The 21,580-nt window shown below is 46.0% G+C and overlaps 2 protein-coding genes across 2 annotated transcripts; one reads left to right on the top strand and one right to left on the bottom strand.

The window, feature by feature from the left end:
• Nucleotides 1-3,833: 3,833 nt before the first annotated feature.
• On the bottom strand, nt 3,834-6,473 carry LOC127772712 (uncharacterized). The gene is made up of 2 exons (XM_052298702.1): nt 5,666-6,473; nt 3,834-5,258 (listed from the first exon to the last, which is right to left on the bottom strand). Exons 1-2 carry the CDS (start codon nt 6,471-6,473, stop codon nt 3,835-3,837), a joined length of 2,232 nt encoding a protein of 743 aa, XP_052154662.1. The 3' UTR covers nt 3,834.
• A 5,718-nt stretch (nt 6,474-12,191) lies between these two features.
• Nucleotides 12,192-16,037, top strand: LOC127760311 (uncharacterized). Its single transcript, XM_052284556.1, has 4 exons — nt 12,192-12,233; nt 12,329-12,572; nt 12,650-12,762; nt 16,014-16,037. The coding sequence occupies exons 1-4, from the start codon at nt 12,192-12,194 to the stop codon at nt 16,035-16,037; spliced, it is 423 nt and encodes a 140-aa protein (XP_052140516.1).
• Nucleotides 16,038-21,580: the final 5,543 nt, after the last annotated feature.

The following is a 21,580-nucleotide window of genomic DNA, read 5'->3' as shown; positions in this document are numbered from 1 at the left end:
CAAAAGAAAATGAACCACATTAACCATGAGAAATCATTAAAAATTGAAGTGATTGCCTTGGAATAATATCAACTAGAGGATGGGGCGCGCCTATTGCGCGCCTCCTGTACGTAGTTTGTTGCATTACTTCTATTGAATATCATGTACTCCCTCCGTTTCATATTTAACATTCTTATGTATGTTAATGAATCTAAACATATATATGTGTCTAGATTCATTAACATACGTAAGAATGTGGACAATACTAGAAAGTCTTATAATATGAAACGGAGGAAGTATGTAGTTATGATTATACAAGAGAACAAAGAAAAATACATGATATTGGTGTGACTCTGAAATATAATTGTCAATTGTATTCTAAGTCTGACACCATCAAAACATGCACAGATCATAAAATTGGCGAAATAACATTCATATTAGAGTACTTTTCTAAGCCAAGATTCACAAAGTCATGCCATATACAGTAATTGCATGTGCAAAAATTATAACTTGACTCAAGCAAAACTAATTACAGGAAAGACATTATTAGAAAGCAAATTCTTCATATCTTCTGGTAAATGTTGCTTCTTTTTCCTTCCCCATCTCCTAGGAACATGTCTAGTATAAGGAGCCTTGTATATGAAATAATCGTTCCTCTTTTATGAGGAAAATCAACATTCTCTTCAAATAATCGTTTTGACCCTTCTGATCATGAAAATCAACATTATGCATTTCCCACTTGTCATATCATTATAACATCATCCATATATCATGTGTACCAAATAGAATGAACAGTTAAGCAACCAATGCACCATAAGGAGGAAAGGAACACTTCTCTAAAGTAATATATAGCACCGTACAAAAAATGGCGGGCACTGTTTGAGTCTTCTATATGTCACTAACAATGCTTCCAGACTTTGTCAGTGAAAGGCTAGCATGCACCATTCAGAATTTCGTACCTAGTATACTCGCTAAACCTTAAAACTCAAACCAAATTATTCAGGATTCAGTGCCTACCTTATATTCAAACTTAAAACATACAGCAACCAAGGATAAAGTCTGTTGTACCACAATTATGTTCTAAAAAAACAAATCGGTTAGGAGCAGCTAAACAGAGGAAACATACATAATTCTGCAGCCAAAATACCACTCTAGAGAGCACTGCCACCTAATTGTCACAACTCTTTCACTCAGAAATTGTCACAACTTAAGAGGCCTTTTTCTCCAAGTAACCAAAGAGTTATGGTTTCCAAATTAGTCTGCAAAAACAGCTATGGGATTATTTTCTACTCTCTTTGTCCCAAAATATAAGGGATTTTAGGTGGATGTGACATATTCTAGTACTACGAATTTGGTCAGTAAGGTTGTCTAGATTCATAGTAATATGATGTGTCACATCCACCCAAAATCGCTTATATTTTAGGTGTCACGAGCTCCGGGAAGTGATCTAATGGGATACGAGTGGAACGTGGGAGGGCGAGGACGCGGCTACCGAGTCGGCCGTAGCCCCGTGGTGGCGACGAGCAGAGAAGACGGGAAAAGCAGAGAAAGAGAAATGAGATAGTAGATTGAATCTTGCTTGCCTCTATTAATGAAAATGGTGCTTATATAAGCTTACAATCGAATGGATGAAACCAAATCCTAACAAACCAAGTTTATCTAACAAACTGAAACTGAATAAACAAACTGGATAGTTCTTCACGCACTGTTGCGCGTCCCCTCTGCGTCGCCGGCAACCCTGCGCGTCTGCTTCTCCTCGCGTTGCGCCTTCGTTCTCTTGCATTGATACGTAATCCCGACCATGACATCTCTCCCCTCCTTCGCAAACAGCTCGTCCTTGAGCTAGAACTCTGGGTAATGATGGCGAAACGCAGCCTCATTCTCCCGTGTCGCATCTGCTGCAGCCATGCCGTCCCACTGGATCAAGACTTCACGTTCACTGCGTGCTATCCTTCCACGAATCACGGCAGCCGGACACGGTAGCACCCTGCCATTGACGGTGGCTGGCAGCGTTGGAGTCGACGCCGGTGGTTCGCCATGGTACTGCTTGAGGACACCAACGTGGAACAAGTCGTGAAGACGCGCGCCGGCCGACAATCGAAGACGATAAGCCACCTCACCGATTATGTCGAGAACCTGAAACGGTCCGTAGAATTTCGGCGATAGCTTCCCGCGAGAGAATCTAGGCAAGGATGCCGCCTGATGGTGCAGGAGGCGAACCCATACCCAGTCACCCACGCCGAACGCTACATCCCGGTGTTTGTCGTCGTAGTAAAGCTTAGCATAGTCTTGTGCCGGGACCAGGCGATCACGAATTTCCATGAGGAACTCATTGTGATCCGCCAGGGCCTGTTCCACCGCCGGCACACGGGCTGATCCACGATCATAAGTACGCAGCGCCGGTGGTGGTCGACCATAGACGAATTGAAATAGCGTCATCTTAAGCGAGGATTGGAACACCGTATTGAAGCAAAATTCCGCCCATGGCAACCACCGAAGCCACTGGTGTGGCCGATCTCCTGTGAGACACCGGAGATACATCCCGATGACACGGTTGGCTGATTCCGACTGGCCGTCACTCTGCGGATGGAACGCCGAGCTGAGGTTGAGCTTCAACCCGGATAGGCGAAAGAGCTCCTTCCAGAACATGCTCGTGAACACCGGGTCGCGGTCACTGACGATGGAGCTGGGGATGCCGTGGAGACGTACCACTTCGCCGAAGAATGCCTGAGCCACCGAGGTCGCCGTGTACGGGTGGCCCAATGGGATGAAGTGCGCATACTTGGAGAATCGATCAATGACCGTGAGGATGACCGATTTCCCGTGAACGCACGGCAGACCCTCGACGAAGTCCATGGCGATGTCCTCCCAAATTGTCGTCGGCACCAGCAGTGGTTGAAGTAGCCCGGCAGGGTGAGATGCTCCGACTAGTTCTGTTGACACACCGCGCACGTGCAGATGTGGTCCTGGACCAGCTTCTTGGTGCCTAGTGTGTCGAAGTCCGCTCGAAAGTGGTGCAGCGTGCGTTAGACGCCCTCATGACCGGCGTGCGCCGTCGCCAGCAGCGTTGGTAGCGATGGGGACAATGCTGGCACGAAGATGCGGCCCTTGTGGGTGATAAGACCATCACACACTGCCCACGCTAGTCCCTGGGTGTCGTCACGGATCTTGTCGCGGAGAGCGGACAGGTCGGTGTCCATCGCGACTTCCTGGCGCAGATCGGTTAACACTTGGAAGGACGGCACAGATATCGCATTGAGCGAAGCCGTGGCGTCTTCCTGATCACGATGCGAGAGCGTGTCTGCCACCACGTTCACCCGCCCTGGCCTGAACTCCACTGTAAAATCGAACCCCATTAGCTTGCTTACCCAATGATGTTGCAGGATGGTGGAGAGGTGTTGGTCGAGCAGGAACTTGAGGCTGTAGTAGTTCGTCCATACAGTGAACGTGCGTCCCCACAAATACGCCCGCCAATGGTGCACCGCCTGCACGAGACCGATGAGCTTGCGCTTGTACACGGCGAGCCCAGCATGTCACGGCGCCAGCGGCCGGCTGAAGAACGCGAGCGGCCCGACGCCCTGGTGCAGGATGGCGCTGATGCCGGAGCCCGAGGTGTCGCACTCGACAATGAACGCCTTGGCGAAGTCCGGCAGCTGGAGCACAGGTGCAGACGACAACGCTGTCTTGAGTGCGACGAAAGCCGCGTCGGCCGCTGGTCACCAGCGGAACGCCTCATGCTTGAGCCGTGCCGTAGTCGTGTTTGAACTTGCAGTAGTAGCCGGCGAGACCGAGGAAGCCACGGACCGCACGCACCGAGCGCGGCGGAGGCCAGTTTTCCAACGCCTGGATCTTCTATTAATCCATCGCCACTCCCTCAGCAGACACGACATGGCCCAGGTAGTGCACGGTGCGTTCGCCAAATCGACACTTGGAGCGCTTGAGCACCAGCTTGTTCTCGCGGACGACGCGAAGGACGGCGCGGATATGTTGCAGATGCTCCGACCACGTTGAGCTGTAGATCAAAATATCATAAAAGAAAACAAGGACGAAGCGGCGGAGGAATGGGGCGAGCACGGTGTTCATGAGTGCTTGGAATTTGGCTGGCGCACTCGTGAGGCCAAACGGCATCACCAGGGACTCGAAGTGCCCTTGATGCATGCGGAACGCCATCTTGTGGATGTCGGCGTCGTGCATCCGCACCTGGTGGTACCCGAAGCGCAAATCAAGCTTGGAGAAGAAGCATGCGCCGCGCAATTCGTCAAGCAGCTCATCGACAATGGGGATGGGTAACTTGCCCTTCGCCGTAACCGCGTTGAGCGCCCGGTGGTTGACACAAAATCGCCAAGTGGCGTCGCTTTTGCAGACCAGGAGCACAGGGGACGAGAATGGCGACGTGCTTGGCCAAATTATCCCTTGCTGAAGCATGGTCGCACATTGCCGCTCCAACTTATCCTTCTGAAGCTGCGGGTAGCGATATGGCCGTACTGCGACCGGCACCGAACCTGTCTTCAAATGGATCCGGTGATCGATGGTGCAGGCAGGCGGCAGTCCTTGTGGCTTGGCGAAAAGGTCGTCGAATTCCGCCAGGAGGCGCGGCAAGAGGTCGTCGTTGGCGAGCGCTGCACACAGCAGTGGCCGGCTGTCCGCCAAGCTGTAGAGCGTGATTTCCTGCGTGCTGCGCCAGATGGCCATCCGCATGGATTTGAAGTCCCATAGGATGGGGCCTAGGGTGCTCAGCCAGGCCGTGCCCAAGATGATGTCCACGGAACAGATGTCTAGGGCATAGCAGTCGATTGTGAACGGCTCGCCGTCGATCATGATGTCCAGGTCGTGGCAGAGGCCCGGGCTGACTAGCCGATCCCCGTTAGCGATGATGACGTGCAAGTCGCTGTGCACCGGAGACAGTGGAAGTTGTAGGCGTTGGACGAGCTGTGGCTGCACAAAATTGTGCATTGACCCAGAGTCCACCAAGGCGACAACGCGTTCGTCGCCCACTATCACCGGAAGACTCATAGTGTGCCCGTCAATGCCAGAGATGGCATTGAGAAACACGTGTGGCTCGTTGGCGCTGTGGTCATCATCGGCCACTGGAATGTCGTCATCGGGTGCGGTCTCGTCATACTCGATGTGGAAGAGACGAGCACATTTGTGCCCACGGACGAATTTCTCACCACAATTGTAGCAGAGACCCTGGCGACGTCGGTCGACCAATTCCGCCAGCGAGAGCTGATGAAATTGCTTCGGGGCAGAGTCGGCATTGTCTGTCGCGGTCGCACCGGCTGCCGATGGAGTGGCAGGCACAGTCGCATGAGCAGTGCAGAACGATGTTCGTCCTATCGGGTGCGTCCCGCCAGTGGCGCAGCCAAGGGGGGAGGGAGGGTGCCAACACCCCCCTATCCCAACACCACTATCACTACACCCCCCCTAAATTTTTAGTCTGTATTAAAGCAATTTTTACTCTATATTAAGGTTAACTAAGATAAATATTTATCTAGTTTATTTGTGTAGCTTGAAATTATTATCAATTTAGTTAGTTAGCAAGTCTAAAAAACATTAGGAAGAACCATGATCTGCAAAATTAGCATGTGATTTCTCATCTTTTTCAAAGTAAAATAGATTATCAATATTGGTTATTCGGTCTCATGGCTTATCCTCATCCCACACCCCCCTAATCTCAAATGCTGGCTTCGCCCCTGTGTCCCGTCGGCCTGCTTCAGTGCCTTGCGTTCGAAAGCCCGAGCAAGGCTCATGGCCTCCTGGAGATCGTCGGGGCGGTTGATCTCGACGTCGATTGCCAAGTCTTCTCGGAGCCCTGCGGTGAGCAACTGAACTTGCTGGTTTTCAGTCAGCAATTCCGCTGTACGGCTGGCGAGGGCTAAGAACCGACACTGGTACGCCGCCACCGTCGTCGTCTGCGTCAGATGCTTAAGTTCGCCGAGAGGGTTGTGACGAATTGGTGGGCCGAACTGGGCGTAGCAGAGATCCTTGAAGGTGTCCCAATCTGGTGGCCCCTTGTGTTGTTCATGGTGGAAATACCATTCTTGCACATTGCCGGTGAGGTGGTATGTCGCGAGCCACACGCGATCGCCAGCATCCGTGCGTTGGCCGCGAAAGAATTGCTCACAGTGATTGAGCCAATTCAGAGGATCTTCATTGCCGTCGAACTTTGGGAACTCCAGCTTGTAGTAGCATGGAACGCCACCACCATTGTTGCCACTGTCGGAGCTGTGTTCTGTGGCGGTGTCAGCGCCGGACGGCAACTGAGATGGGTTCGGCAGGATGCCGGTGCCACCGAGGCGTGGCGCCGATGAATTGTTCGGTGGAGCTGACAATCCATGGTGTTGTTCCAGGGATGTTAGGCGTGAAGTGACGACGGCCACCGAGCGACGTAGGTCCGCGAGATCGCTTTTGGAAGCCAAGAGCGAGAGCCCGGACAGAACATCAGACATGGTGTCCTGGAGTTTGGCGACGGCGGAAGAGTCGCCTTGAACCATAGTCTCTGATACCAAGTTGTCACGAGCTCCAGGAAGTGATCTAATGGGATACGAGTGGAACGTGGGAGGGCGAGGACGCGGCTGCCAAGTCGGCCGTCGCCCCGTGGTGGCGACGAGCAGAGAAGATGGGAAAAGCAGAGAAAGGGAGATGAGATAGTAGATTGAATCTTGCTTGCGTCTATTAATGAAAATGGTGCTTATATAAGCTTACAATCGAATGGATGAAACCAAATCCTAAGAAACCAAGTTTGTTTATCTAAAAAACTGAAACTGAATAAACAAACTGGATAGTTCTTCACACACTGTTGTGCGTCTGGCAAGCGCAACTCATGGCGCCGTCGCAACCTCTGCGACTCCGGCAACCCCGCGCGTCTGCTTCTCCTCGCGTTGCGCCTTCGTTCTCTTCCGTTGATACGTAATCCCGACCATGACATTAGGATAGAGGGAGTACATACAGATGATGAAATTCTAATGCCAAAGTTATGGTTTCCAAGTTAACTCACATGCAGGCATGCAGCTGATCTCTAGCCAATCTAGAGATGATGATTGTCCGAAACAACAGAATGTTCCATATAACCATAGAAGCAAAGAAGATAACTCTGCAAATATTATTAACTCAATAAGCTATACAATACTGAAGATGCGGCCAAACCTCCCTAATCGTCAAGCTAACATTGCCACTTGTAAGGATAAAAATTAAGTCTGAGAATCAGAGTTCCAAAGCCAATAAACATGCCCAAAAACCTACCAAATGGCCAGCTTGGTAGTATAACCTGAAACATGTCAAAACTCTCCATCTCATATTCAGATTGCCATAGTTAAGATATAACACCAGAATAGAACAAACTGAAGTAAATGAAGTCCTGCTAGATAGATGCCATATCACACTGCGATGAGCAAAAGCATGCTAAGACCTAAACATATGGGGTCCTAGCAATTAAAAAATATAGAAAGCTTCAGCCATGGTAGTATTCACATGCTGGGATAAGTTGGTATAGAATATGTTCACACATACTGCAATTTCATGCTAGCTATAATGTACACAGCAACCTAATATACGTAGTAGTTAACACATAGGTTTCGATCCATTACCTACAGCATGGATGTAATTTCATAAGCAAATTTACATGACACAAATATGGCTATATGATTGTATAATGTACAGAGATGATCATAGAGACTCACCAGTCAAAAGTAGTGATACATTGAGTGAACTACTTCGATTTCTTGCTTAGAGTCCTTGTCTCCTTGACTTATGAGCAGAGCCAACAACATCACTTCTAATTTACAGAAAGATCAACTAAATCAAATATTGTCACAAATAATAATGTGTGCAATCAATCATACGCACTAATGCGACGGGGAACTTTAGTAAAAAAATCCCTTGTTTAGCTTGACCATCTTATACTTTTTTTCTCATCAACGTGGTTCACATGGAATAGATAATCAAAGTTGCATCTAACAGCCAATGAAAATTTCATTAGCATATTTTACAGACATAAGAAAAACCATTATATTGTCTGAGATCACATAAAGTTTAACTCATGAGCTTTCAAACCTAGGAAATTAACTATTTTATTTTCATATATCACACCTTATATTGCCACGGAAAGCCAGTGCTGGAAACAATGTACGCATGTTGAAAGCCACTGAGACACATCATGCTGATTTTGTTTGATATCACAGAATGATTAAGAGGAAAAACTTCAGCATGTCAGTTCAGAACTACAATAGAGTCAATTATTTGAAGGTAATATACCCTAAAGATATGACCATCTAGCCCAGTTAGAACTGTAAAATAGCTAGCAATTGTGTGTCATTTTTTTGACACAATTTTGTTACAAACAAATACAATTATAACAAGAAAATAATATTCTAAATTGTGCTGCGCAAAAGCTGGCTGAAGACTTGATTTCCAAGCCAATGTGTCGCTGGTAAACAGAGTAGAATGACAGCAACCCTTTCAATTGGACCAACTCAACTAAACCACACTAACTTTGTCAAGCAATAGAACCAAGTGAAAATTTCAAGTGCCCATATTATTCTGCCAATATTCTAATTGCAAATAGAAAACTCTGATACTGGCAGTTGTTTCAAAGATAAAATGCATTGTAGATCCTGGAAAGCAAATATCATGATAATTCAAATATGGTTGAAATTTAATTGAAACCATGGATGTCTGCATAACAAAAACTATAATATATCATATTGGGCGTGTGAGGGCACTGATAAGCAAAACATGACAAATATAGATGAAAATATTAATTTAAACCAAATTGTATATAAAGAAATATTGCAATGGAAGGAATGCTGTGAATATAAGCAACTAATAGAGTTGGGATCAACTTATCGTTTGGGGTAAAAAGAATTGTTTTACTTAAGTGTATAGATCGATTTCTAGAAAGACAAAAGGCCCAGCTTCCCATGAATACATTCAACATCTCCTGGGGCTGGGGATACCTCATCATTAAAATAAAAGAAAACATTAGAAAATAAGAGGGAAATTTTCATGAGCAGCACATAAGACAAAATATACGTTATGCGTTAGTAACACCATGAAATTACAAATATGTAAATTTTTCAATAAGACAAATGGTCAACCGTGTGTCTACAAGTTAACGGCATCATGTATTAAAAAACAGAGGTAGAGGTAGTATGAACTGTTTCTGTGCCAAAAAACATAGAAATACTATGGTAGTTAGCAACTTCGTATTAATGTTTAGGGCCAAGATCATTTTAGTTACAATAGAAACAAAACAATCTTAATCTTTAACAAAGATGGCTTCTCATTGTCATATCTTGAGTCGAATCAGGGGCCGAGGTCAATTATCAGTGGCATGTGGCGATTGAGAATTAGTAAATGTGAGTTGACGTTGAGGCGTACCTTGTAGGTCGGCGTTAGAAGGATCAGCAGTGATGACTTCATCAGCTCCAGTCAGGGATGCCTGCTGCCCTTGTAGATGTTATTCCCAGTTGCAGCTCAAAAGTCGCCACCTTGCCCTCCCCTTCTTCCAACACCACAAGTGGCATGGGATGGATCAGACGAGAGTCCTCCCCCTCCTGATCACTCTATTCAACAGATGTGGTGGGTGGAGGGAGGAGGTTGGAATGGCGGCGAGCAACTGCTCTTTCTGTGCTAGGCCCGGTTCCTCGCTGTTCGTCCGCATCTTCCGTGACCTCTACTCTTGCTTCGCCACACCGTTGCTGCCGACCACCTCGATCACAAAAAATATAGAAATGCATTTTCTATCATCAGTAATATGAAAACTAAAAGAGCGCATGGTACACTAAAACATGGGGAAAAAACATAGATAGAGACCGTTTTTGCTCCGAAGGACAAAACAGATGACATATAATGGGAACATCAGATTTATCATTGTCTGCATAAAGTGAAATATAAATTATATTGGTTAAGAGGAAGGTAGATCACGAGCTATTGGTGAGCAAATGAGACTCCATGTTAAATGGAACCAGCAAATTCAGTATATTTTTTATTTTTAAATGAACGATAATTGTCAGGATATTCTCTTTTCCAATCAGTAGTACACTATAATCAAAATTCATTTGAAAGTGAAACTGACCTCTATGGTACTGATGTATGCTATAGTAGGAAGGAGGAAAACTAAACAGCAAGTATATATTCATTTTATTTTCAATTTTCTCTCTAGTTCAGTCACTTTCGAACAGATGCATAATAGCTGTTGACAATTTAGTGCTGGGATATGCACATACACATATACACATATAAGAGACATGGAACTTGTTAGAATGTGATTGTGTTTATCTGTTTCCCTTCTTTCCTTATCCCCTCCGATATTGTTCTATAAATCGGTTGCGGTAGATATGGAAGGTTTGGGCCTATATGTAATCTGTCATATCGATAATGCAATCCATTGTGTCGTGCCAATCACACTTTCATGGTATCAGACTAGGTTTCTTTCCTCGCTTCCGCCTCTTCTCCACCCTAGCCGCCGGCCGGTGAATCCTACCGCTGCCATGGCCGCTCCTTCCTCTCTCACTGGGGACTCCATCCACGACAACACCATCAAGGTCATCACCGACGCTGTTCGCTCCTCCTTCCAACACCCTCCCGGGTTTGATGACGCCCAGGCCACCGCTGTCGCTGGCGACGCCGCTGAACGCGCTGCGACCGCGGCTCGCACCGCCCTCGCCCCTGTGTTCGTCGGCATCTTCCAGCCGGCCCCATGTAACATACCTGAATTCTAGGATTAAGGAATTTCCATCAAAACTAGTTGAAAGGGAAGTTGTTCAATTTTGTAAACCAAAAATTTCCATTTTAAACCTAGGTGAAGTTGATCCAACTCTTGCATGAATAAAATTTGAGAGCAAATTAAAACTTTTTCATCTTTAACCTAGGACTTGGATGCAACCCAAGTGAAAGCATGCATACTCACATAAATCATATTTTGACTTGAGTCCTTCATATGCATTTGGATTTTCGATTTGCATTTCATAATAGGTCTCATGAATATAATTGTAATCCAGACAAACAACTAAACCATTAGGGCCTAGTGCTAACTAATGGAAAATAATACATAGGAACCATAATACACCTTAAAATATATCAACAAGAACAATGTCAAGCCCTACAAAACTAATTTGGTCATCCATCTGAAGACTAGTCATGAACATGGAAGTGAACAAATAAATTAACTCATATAGGGTATATTCCACCTTAATTACCTTTATAAGCATTCTCTTAATTTAATACTAGAGTAAACTTATACATAAATAGTTAAGGAGCTTATGACATGAGGTAAACTAAAATTCTAACATATCAACATCACCTCAGGTTAAGAAGAGTCTAAATATAAAAGTTTTAAAAACATTTACATACATTTAGGAAAGGAAAATAAGTCTTGCTAATTATCTAAAATAATCTGTGCAAGATAAAATCATTGGAAAATTCATGTAGGCTCTAATTAACATATACAACACACAGTAATTTCGGTACAATTTAATAACTAAATTTAATACCTCAAATAAATCAGTTAAACCAATCAAATAATAGACTAATTATAACTCCTAATTGGCTAAAACCATACCTTGTCTAAAAGTGTATTTAACTGCATGGAAGTGTATAGGGGAAATAATTTATTCAAATACTAGGTTAATTATCATGAATAAATATAATTTTTCCAGAATTTATCTTCTCTGTTTAGGTCTCCCAAAAATCAAAACTAGTTTCCAAAGAGCCCCTTTTCTCCTAATTTCTGAGAGTAATCTATCCATAATTTTTAAGTGCAACCAAAGAAAATGGAAACTAGGTGACTTTATATACCTCCAGAAAAATCCACGAGAATTTATCACACTCACAAATGAAACTATAGAACTACAGAGTGAGATGGAGAGAAATAATCCTGAAAATTCGTCCAAAATCAATTAACACCCCATCTTCTACCCACCTCTCTCACTCCAGCCTTGTTCCCTTCGCCCTGGACCCACATGGAAGCCTCTCTGAGTCACTTCTTCTCTGTCCATATTCTATTTCTCCTCCATCCAACACAGTGACAGCCGAGAGAGAGAGAGAGACTGAGGGCGCCGACCGGCACTGGACGGCGTCGACGCGTGGCCTCGACGTGGCAGCGCCGAACCGAGGCTTCACCTCCACCCAGCTGCATCGCCTCCTTCACATTACCACTCCTGAGCCGAGCAAACCGAGGGGGAGAGCTCCGGCTTTTCTTTTCCATCTCGACCATGCCGCCGGCCGTGGAGATGACGGCCGTCGCCATCGCCATTGTAGCGTGGTCGTCTTCTCTCTTCTACCGTTCCATACTCTCCTCATCATGCCGATCATCTTCTATTTTGACACCACGTCATTTCATCCACTGCAGCCACGGGAACGCAGAGCTCGCCGACGATGCTCTGGAGCGCGCACTGGACGCCGTCGTCGAGTTCTCGTCGTCGTTCCGACCGAACCGAACCACCCCAAGCCGAACTCTTGCGCCACCAGGATAGCCTCGACGTCCTCTTCGAAAGCCCTCAAGAACCCCAGCCAGTGCCGCAACGATGAGGGAGATCGGCGTCTTCTTCCTCAGGTCCGGCCGCCGACCACCGTTGTCGATTCCTTGATCCCGGGTGAGCTTCGGCGCAATTCCTCACTCATGTAGCATCTTTAGATGGTCTTTGAGCCGTTCCACTCTATTTCTTGGCAGCCCGGAGTCCGGATTGTGGTTGTCACCGTTGCCATGCCGATTTCCGCCGCCGTGGGGATATCCTCTGCATCATCGTCACTATCCAGGCCTACCCGTACTTCGTCCGAGATTCGGTGAGCACCCTGCAGCCTATAGAACATACATGCATGCATCCCTTTGGATACATCCAGTCTATAGCACAACATGCCTACCCATGCCAAAACATCCTCCGCTCGGACTCGCCGCCGGCGTTACTCCGATGTCCTCTAACCGAGAAAAGTATAGGAATGGAATCGCAATAACATGATCTTCATTTTGTATTTTTGTCGCACCCCCAAACGAGTCATCGTTTGTCACCGGCGAGCTCGAGAACGAGCTCGGCCATGGCTTAGCTCTGTGTCAGCTCAAACCAAGGACCTCTGTTGAGAAGAATCAAAACTCTAGGTACTAGTTTGTAAAACCTACCTCACACACAGAACAGTCATAGGACTACGGGTTGATTTCCTGAAACTCTAGGGGCCTTTTTGCATATTGGCTTGAGACTGACCTGTGGACCGAATCTATTTAAATTCTGGAAAAATCTAAATGAAATGCCTAAAGCTTTATATTTTCATCAGAAAAACATGTAAACTTGTAAAATCCTTAAAAAATTGGAAACAACTCATTTTAGAGTAATACAAATTACTGTTAACTCATCGAATCATGAACTTTAGTGTTATTGCATAAAAACTTGCACTCACAGTACAAATGTAGCCTCTAAAATTTATCTAAGATAAATCATACATAAAGCATATACAAACTTATAAAATGCATACAAAATTCATTTCAACTCATTTTAGAGAAAACTTAGTTTCTACAGATCCACCAACATGTTCTCTAAAAATAAAGTAAAATAAAACATATAAACACTTTACATCAAATGCCTCTAAAACTATTATCTTTAAAATAACTAGTTTTGCATGAACTGAACTTTAGAAGTTTATATAAAATTCATATTAGATCCTTTTTGAGTAAACTCAAGTTCCGTAGAATCATAGAGTCGTGCACTTCAATGTTATAAAATAAAAAGACATACTTACAGTATAATAAAAACCCCTAAGCATTTATGTAAGGAATAAGCAACATGGAGCATACCTTAAATTGTAAAAATTGTAGAAAATTCATCTTTAGTCTAAATGAAGTGAACCAAATTTCTGTAGAACCAACAAGTAATATACTTCAACCTAGTAGAGTGAATTATGGCACCCTCTGTACAGACCATAGCTCTAAACCTTAACTTGGTAGAATAGGTACTAAACACATAATAGTGGTTAAACAAAACATATGAATAAGTATATATATGCATGGTATCTCCATATAAATCCAAATAAAACTTGTTAGAACCAGTGGAGCCATAGTTCCATCCCCATCTACCAAAACATAGATGAACTTAGCTCATGCAACAATCTTTAGGTTGATAAGTTAAGTAACTAACATAGAATATCTCTAATTATAAAAATGTGTAGTAAAATAATATAAACTCTAAAATTATGAATTAAGATTAGATTAGTTAACTAAAATACTCATTTTATACAACAATAGCAAGTTAGAGCAAGTTCTGGACCTAAATCTCCAAAGCCATGTACGCATAGGGACTATATGACTAGAACACGTTAAAACTTAAATACATAAAGAATTCATATTAACTCTAAAAATTATGAAATAAAATGTGTTAGTCTTAGAAAACACATATATTCACCCCAACAAACATGAACTTAATAAGAATCACCTTACAACAGCAGTTCACAATAGTACCTAAGTAAATCCTACACTATACCGACGAAACTTCTAAAATTCATAACTCTCAAATGAAATAAGATAAAATAGAAATTCTTTCACATAAATTCATTTTAGACCAGTACCTATCCACTGTGCACAAATCATGCATTTTAGAGCATTTTGGATTTTTCGCATATTTCGGTGTTTTAATTGCATAACGTGTACATTGTATAGATGATTGCTTAAACGGTGAAGAAGTGATTTAGGTGCTGACTTTTTCCAGTTACAAGGCAGTCCCACCTCCCTCTCTTTGATCACTTTGAACCTATGTTTTGGAGGTTATTGAAAATATTTGCAAATCTTGCATGTCGATTGTACACTAATAAATTAAAATTTTGTTAAACTTGTTAGACAAACTCCTACTACTTGCATTATCACCTTAACTCCACATATATCCATATCCCTCATTCCTAACCTTAGGAACAATATGACTATACCATTTTATATATGATTTTTGGTGACACTAGGTTACTATAATGCTTAGCCATGCTTAGAATGGTCTTCCTTATCATTATGGGCTCATTACAAACATGAAAATTGATTTTTAAATAATCTAGACAGAACTTTAATACTTGTGATTTTGATAAATAAAATGGTGGAAATCATCGATTTTAGGTTTGGGCCTCAAGTGGTGTACATATGGTGATTAGTTATGTACCGATAGGAGGAGTGTGTGCCCAAACCGACTAAAGGACTTCACTCAATGTCAGTTCATTTCGTATACAGTACAACCACATGTGCTAGTATGGGATAGCCCAAGCTTAGTAAATTATTTATGGTTTAGCCTTATATTCTAGTAGGCCGGTGTGTATGAGTTCGTATAATTCAGAGGAGCTTCCTATTTACCCCGACGTGGTAGTTTAGGTGACTAAGCGTGTCCAATACAACGGTATTGTGCCACGTGGTGGGTTCCCGTTGTGTCCACCACCACGGCGTTAAGTTTAAGGCGTGGGCCCGCCACTTAACGATTCTAGGTCATATATCGAGTATGGCTTAGGATGGAGTAACACGTATCGTGCTGGTGTAAGGCTAAATCATGAATTTTGGAAATGCTTTGTTGCGGGTAATAAATCGGGTACTTATGTATCGCGTGCCATGCTCTTGCATGATTATTATTTCGCATCATGTGGGTAAAGTGTACAAACTCTGCAGAGTAAAAACTAATCGATTAGCCGTGCTCGTGGTCAAGAGCGACGTGTGGATATATATTGAGTATAGACTTGTGTTTATTCTCCTAAATGCTGAAATTTACCTTCAAATTGTGATGAGATTTGAGAATGATCTCCTTGCTGCCATGGATGGCAATGAGGTGAATATTTATACATGATTAATGCCTACTTTGATGCCCTTATGCTAAGTACTAGCTTGCTGAAATTTTATTTGAAAGCAAATCCGTTTTGAATGTGTTTTATGCAAATAAAACTTGCTTTATGCTAAAAAGAATCATACTATGCCTTCCTTGATTATATGCCTTTCAAGTAGGGTGTTAGGCTTGTCTTGGTGCTTGCCAGTACATTATTTCTAATAATATACTGACTCTTGCTGTTGAATTAACTTTTGCTTGCAGGATTTAGACTTAGTCTTTGAGTGATGCGGGTAATCGACTGCTTCTTCTAGGACTTGAACTTAATGGGGTAAACCCCTAGTCGGTGTGCTTGTGGATTGGGTAGACAAGCTTCCGCTGTTCTATTATTTATTTGGCCGGTCGGCCAATGTAACTAAAGTAGATGTAGTTTATAATCGCTTTCATCTTATTTGTGTTTGCTATGTATAATCATGCTTGAGATGAAAGTGTGAATCTAGTGCATATCCTGGGAACTAGATTCACATGATTATGAGTTAAGAATATTTGAGATGTTGTAGATCTTTAGCCATTTTTGTCAAGTCTCCTGAATGTGTAACACATCTGGTCACCGCCTTCGAGTGGTTTGACGGGCACATCTCAGGCTGAAGTTGACTGGCAGGCTAAAGGACCAGTAATGTCTCCAATATTCCTCTCTCGAGGCGTCGGATATTTCATTATGCTTGTTTGATGACTTGAATTATTCATTTCATCTCTCAATTTTAATGGAAGGTCCGAAGAGCCTACGACACCCCAGCCGCCGACGACGCTGTCTCCTCCACGGTTCCTCCGCTGGCTCCAGTGACAACCGCACCTCCGCCAACGAGGACCGCGCCTCCGCCGACGTTCGCGCCCCCGACGACGCCCGCGGCGCTCCTTCCCCCTGAAGTTCTGGCGTCCCTTGCTCGCCTTGCCTTCAACATCACGCTGACCGCCACGATGACCACCCGCTCAGTTTGGCGTGCTCTCGAGCTGCACTTCCTCGGCAATGGCGAGCGGCGCGCCGTCAACCTCACCGCTGAGGTCCATCATCTCCAGCAAGGTGATCTATCTATAGGTGACTACTGCCGCCGGCTCAAGGTCCTCGCCGACAACCTTGCCGACATCGGCGAGTCCATCAAGGACCGCTCCCTCGTCCTCATGCTCATTGGCAGCCTCAACGACAAGTTCGACAACCTTCGCTCCCTCCTGCCGCTGCAAGTTCCGTTCCCCACCTTCGCCAAGGCCCATGAACAGCTCCTCCTCGACGAGCTCACAAAAGGCCATCGGCCAGCCGGCACCGCCATGGCGCTCCTCGCCGCTTCCTTGAACAACGCTCACCCGGCGACCTCCTCCAACACCTCCAACAGCAACTCCCGCAACAACAATCATCGTCGCAGCCGCGACAATGGTGGTAGTGGCAGTGGTGGCGGTGACGGTAGTACAGGCACAAGCGGCGGCGGCGGCAATGGAAGCACGCTGGCGCCCAGGCAGCACCTCGGGCCAACTAGGGTTGGCCCACTGCTTTCAATCCATGGACAGGAAGCATCCACATGTGGCTGGGCCAGGCTAGGCCAGGCCTTCTCGGTGCACGGCCTGGTTTTGCTGGAACCGCCTTCACCACCACGCCTGGGCCCATTACGCCAGCCCAGCATCAAGTCTATGCCCAGCCGGCCTTCGCAGCTCTCCCAGGCCGGCCTAGTACATGGCTCCAACCACTGCTCCGCCAAATCCAGCTGCAGCACAAGCACAATCCCCTTTCCAGTGGACTGGGCCCTCGCCAGCGCATACAACACGGCGACGTTGACCACTCCGCCCTCCACCAAATGGTACATGGACTCAGGTGGTTCCTCTGATATGACGTCTAACACCGGTACCCTCACCACCTCCCAAAGCTCCACTCGCAATACTCCCTCTCATATTATTGTTGGCAATGGCTCCCTTCTCCCTATTACCTCCGTTGGTCGTGCCTTTTTACATTACCCTAATCATTTCTTTGTCCTTAACAATGTTCTCATTTCCCCTGAGATTATTAAGAGCCTTATTTCCGCACGCCATTTTTCTCGTGATAATTGGTGATCCGTTGAACTTGACCCTTTTGGCCTCTCTGTGAAGGATGTGAAGGATTACCCAACCAAGACCGAGATCGTCAGGTGCAATAGTTCCGGTGACCTCTATCCTCTCCCGGCAGATGCGTACTCTTCGGCGGCCTCTGCACGTGCCTTTGTCACTACCTCCACCAACATTGACCTTTGGCATCGTCATCTTGGCCAATTTGGTCATGAGGTTCTCATTCGCTTCGCACAGGCGTCTGTCATCCCACCACCCAGAGTCACCACCTCTTTATGTTATACTTGCCAATTAGGTCGTCGTGTGCGTCTTCCCTTCCCCACTAGTACTAGTCGGGCCAAGGCAAACTTTGATTTAGTGCATTGTGATTTGTGGACATCACCTATTCCTAGTGTGTCGGGATTTAAATATTATCTTGTCATTCTCGATGATTGCTCGCATTATGTGTGGACCTTCCCACTTCGCTTTAAATCCGATACATTTTCTACACTATCTCATTTTTTTGCCTTTGTGAAGACCCAATTCGCCACGACCATTCACGGCATCTAGTGTGACAACGGTAGGGAGATTGACAACTCCTCCGCCCGCTCCTTCTTCCTCACCAACGGGGTCTCCTTGCGGATGTCTTGCCCCCACACCTCCCCACAGAACGGTAAGGCCGAGCGCATGCTTCATTCCCTGAACAACATCACGCACTCCTTTCTTTTTCAAGCCAGCCTTCCCGCACCATATTGGGTTGAGGCCCTTCACACCGCCACCCACCTCATCAACCGCCACCCGACTAAGAATCTACAACACCGCACACCCTTTTTTGCCCTCTGCGGTGCCCACCCATCCTATTCCCACCTTCGCGTGTTTGGCTGTAAGTGTTACCCCAACCTCTCCGCCACCGCCCCCCACAAGCTAGCCCCACGATCCACTCCGTGTGTGTTCCTCGGCTATCGCCTCCACCATAAAGGGTATCAGTGTTTAGACCTTGCCACTGACAGGGTTATCATCTCACAACATGTGGTGTTTGATGAGACGTCCTTTCCGTTCGCCGAAATGACTAATAATGAGATTGCTATTGATTTGGAGTTTTTGGAGGATTTTACAGCTCCTATTCCGGCGCCTATTGGACATCGCTCCCGCCTTCCCCGTTCTGGTCCGGCGGCCTGCGAGTCCGACAAACCTACCACTCTGGGGTGGGGGGGCAGCCTCCTCTACTCGGCCGGCCGACGCGCCTACTGAGCCAGCCTCGCCTGCTGGGCCGTCCTCTCTTGCTCGGTCGGCCGGCGCACCGACTGGGCCGGCCTCGCCAGCTAGGCCGTCTCCTAATTTGTTGACCCAACCAAACCCGACTTGGTGTGGCGTCTCAACAAGTCTCTCTACGGCGTCAAGCAGGCCCCCCGGGCATGGTACAGCCGATTTGCCAGCTTCCTCCTGTCACTTGGCTTTGTTGAGGCTAAATCAGATATGTCTCTGTTCATCTACCATCACAGTGCTGATAATACGGTCTACCTACTGCTCTATGTGGATGACATTATGCTGACAGCCTCCTCTGATGCTCTGCTTCGCTGGACCATACGGTCGTTACAATCGGAGTTCTCCATGAAGGATCTTGGCAACCTTCACCACTTCTTAGGCATTTCTGTCACATGACAGTCTTCTGGCCTCTACCTCAGTCAGCGGCAGTACTGTCTTGAGATTCTAGAGCATGCAGGCATGACTGACTGCAAGCCGTGCTCGACCCCAGTGGATACAAATGCCAAGTTGTCAGCTATTGTTGGTGCTCCTGTTGCTGATCCTACCGACTACCGGAGTCTTGTTGGCGCCCTACAGTACTTGAGTTTCACCAGGCCAGGCATCTCTTATGCCGTGCAGCAGATATGTCTTCACATGCACGACCCGCACGAGCCGCATCTTGCCGCTCTTAAGCGCATCCTGCGCTATGTTCGCGGCACCATTGACTTCGTCGTCCACCTTCGGTGTTCCACTACAGTCGACCTGATCGTATATTCCGACGCTGATTGGGCAGGTTGTCCCGACACCAGAAAATCTTACCCCTTCCTTCCTTGGGCTCGGCCCATTCCCTCCCCCTCCTTCCCAGCCAGGCTGGCCTCCCTTCCCCTCCCTCGGCCTGCTCGGCCCTCTCTCCCCAAAGTCTATTTTACCTCCCTAATCTAGCCTCCTCTCTCCCTCCATCGCCAACAGGTGGGCCCGATGACCCCACCTGTCCCCGATGACCCCACCTGTCAGGCCCTCCTCCTACCTCCGGCCTCCCAGGCCGAAGCAACCATGGCCGGCCATTGCCGCCCACGTCCCACCGAATCCGGTGCCCTCCCGCTCGCGCCCTCGCGCCCAAACCGAGTGGAATCGGTTCCCCTCCATTCCTCCTGTAACACCCTGAAAATTCCCGACAATAAAAATCACTAAGATTTCAAACTTTTTAAAACTTTTGCATCATGCTGGATATTATAAATTGTCACAATGAAACATTAAAATTAAAGATGTACAAATCGCAAGAATAAGTTATCTATCGATCCCATAAATATTATGCACAAGGCAGAAAACTAAATGAAGGAAAAGTTAATTATTAATTTCTATAAATTATAAATCAAATATTAAATATTCAAACCATGTTGATAGCTTGGTTTCATACATAACAAATGAAAACGGTAAGATTAAATCGAATTCATCTGAATCCAATCTCACATGAAATAATGGCCACTTCATTACAATGATCTCATCTATAGATGATTGTTTCGCTGGAATATTTAAATTAACATTTAAAACACTTTATCAAGTACCATATGGTATAGAATTCATCATATAAATATATAAACAGAGTAAATACATCACTACCATTGTAATCGTCACATTAAATATTTTAATTAATTTTAGAACTATCAAAGCCTCCAAGTTATATTGGATAATTTTTGGATAATCTAATGGAAAGCAAATTCATTTGGGAACTAATGAATAAGCAAATAAATATTCAAATAAAATATTTGAATTCTTGAATCCAAAATGTATAAAGCTACATCTCAATTCCAATCCCAACTATTTTGCAGATTAGCCCCTCCCTTTCCTTCCTTTTTTCTTTTCTTCCTTCTTTCTCTTTTCCAGCCGGCTACTGTTCATGGGCCGCCAGGTGCTCGACCGGAGCCCTATCCCGAACCGAACTCCTCCCGAGTCCCAACACAGCCGCCTCCCACCTAGACCGCGTCGTGTCCGCGTCGCGTCTCTTCCGTACGTCGCTCTGCACCGCGCCCCGCGTCGTGCCCGTGCGCTGAATGCCACGCATCCCTTCCCTCGCGCCGCATCCATCCGCTCCCAGTCCCAGGCTGACTGCGCCACTCCCTCTCGTGCGCCACTTCGTCGCGTCTCGCACCAACATCATGTCCGCACCGCGTCCAACCCTGAACCGGACCCGCTCCCATGAGCCCGCGCCACGCCAGGCAGGTCCGCGACTCGACCCCGGTCAAGCCGCCATCTCCTTCAGCCGTCGCTCCAAGAGATGAGGAACGAAGCCGATTGGATAAGCGCGTCGCCATTGCCACATCCACCCCATTATCCAAACGCCATGACGTCCCGTCGCCCCTCCATGCACCCGCTAGACAAAACGATGCGCCCCTCTTTGTGTCCAGTGGATAAAACGGAGTCCCCTTCCCCAGCTAGGGCTAAAACTCGCAGACTATAGGTTATAGGGTGATGATGGCCCACAAAACCTTAGTATTGAAGGAGATCAATCTTTATCTATG

The sequence above is a fragment of the Oryza glaberrima genome, chromosome 1, assembly GCF_000147395.1.
Source record: "Oryza glaberrima chromosome 1, OglaRS2, whole genome shotgun sequence".
In the NCBI taxonomy this organism is placed as follows: domain Eukaryota; kingdom Viridiplantae; phylum Streptophyta; class Magnoliopsida; order Poales; family Poaceae; genus Oryza; species Oryza glaberrima.
This window is presented reverse-complemented; position numbering and strand designations above follow the sequence as displayed.

Excerpts from the sequence above, each read along its gene's own strand:
- LOC127772712 (XM_052298702.1), bottom strand. The coding sequence starts at position 6,473 with ATGGTTCAAGGCGACTCTTCCGCCGTCGCCAAACTCCAGGACACCATG. Across the intron at positions 5,259-5,665 it reads CGACGGGACACAGGGGCGAA|CCGGTGCGACCGCGACAGAC; the intron begins GCCAGCATTTGA and ends CTCCATCGGCAG.
- LOC127760311 (XM_052284556.1), top strand. The coding sequence starts at position 12,192 with ATGCCGCCGGCCGTGGAGATGACGGCCGTCGCCATCGCCATT. Across the intron at positions 12,234-12,328 it reads CGGCCGTCGCCATCGCCATT|CCACGGGAACGCAGAGCTCG; the intron begins GTAGCGTGGTCG and ends CATCCACTGCAG. Across the intron at positions 12,763-16,013 it reads CGTACTTCGTCCGAGATTCG|GATTTAGACTTAGTCTTTGA; the intron begins GTGAGCACCCTG and ends TTTTGCTTGCAG.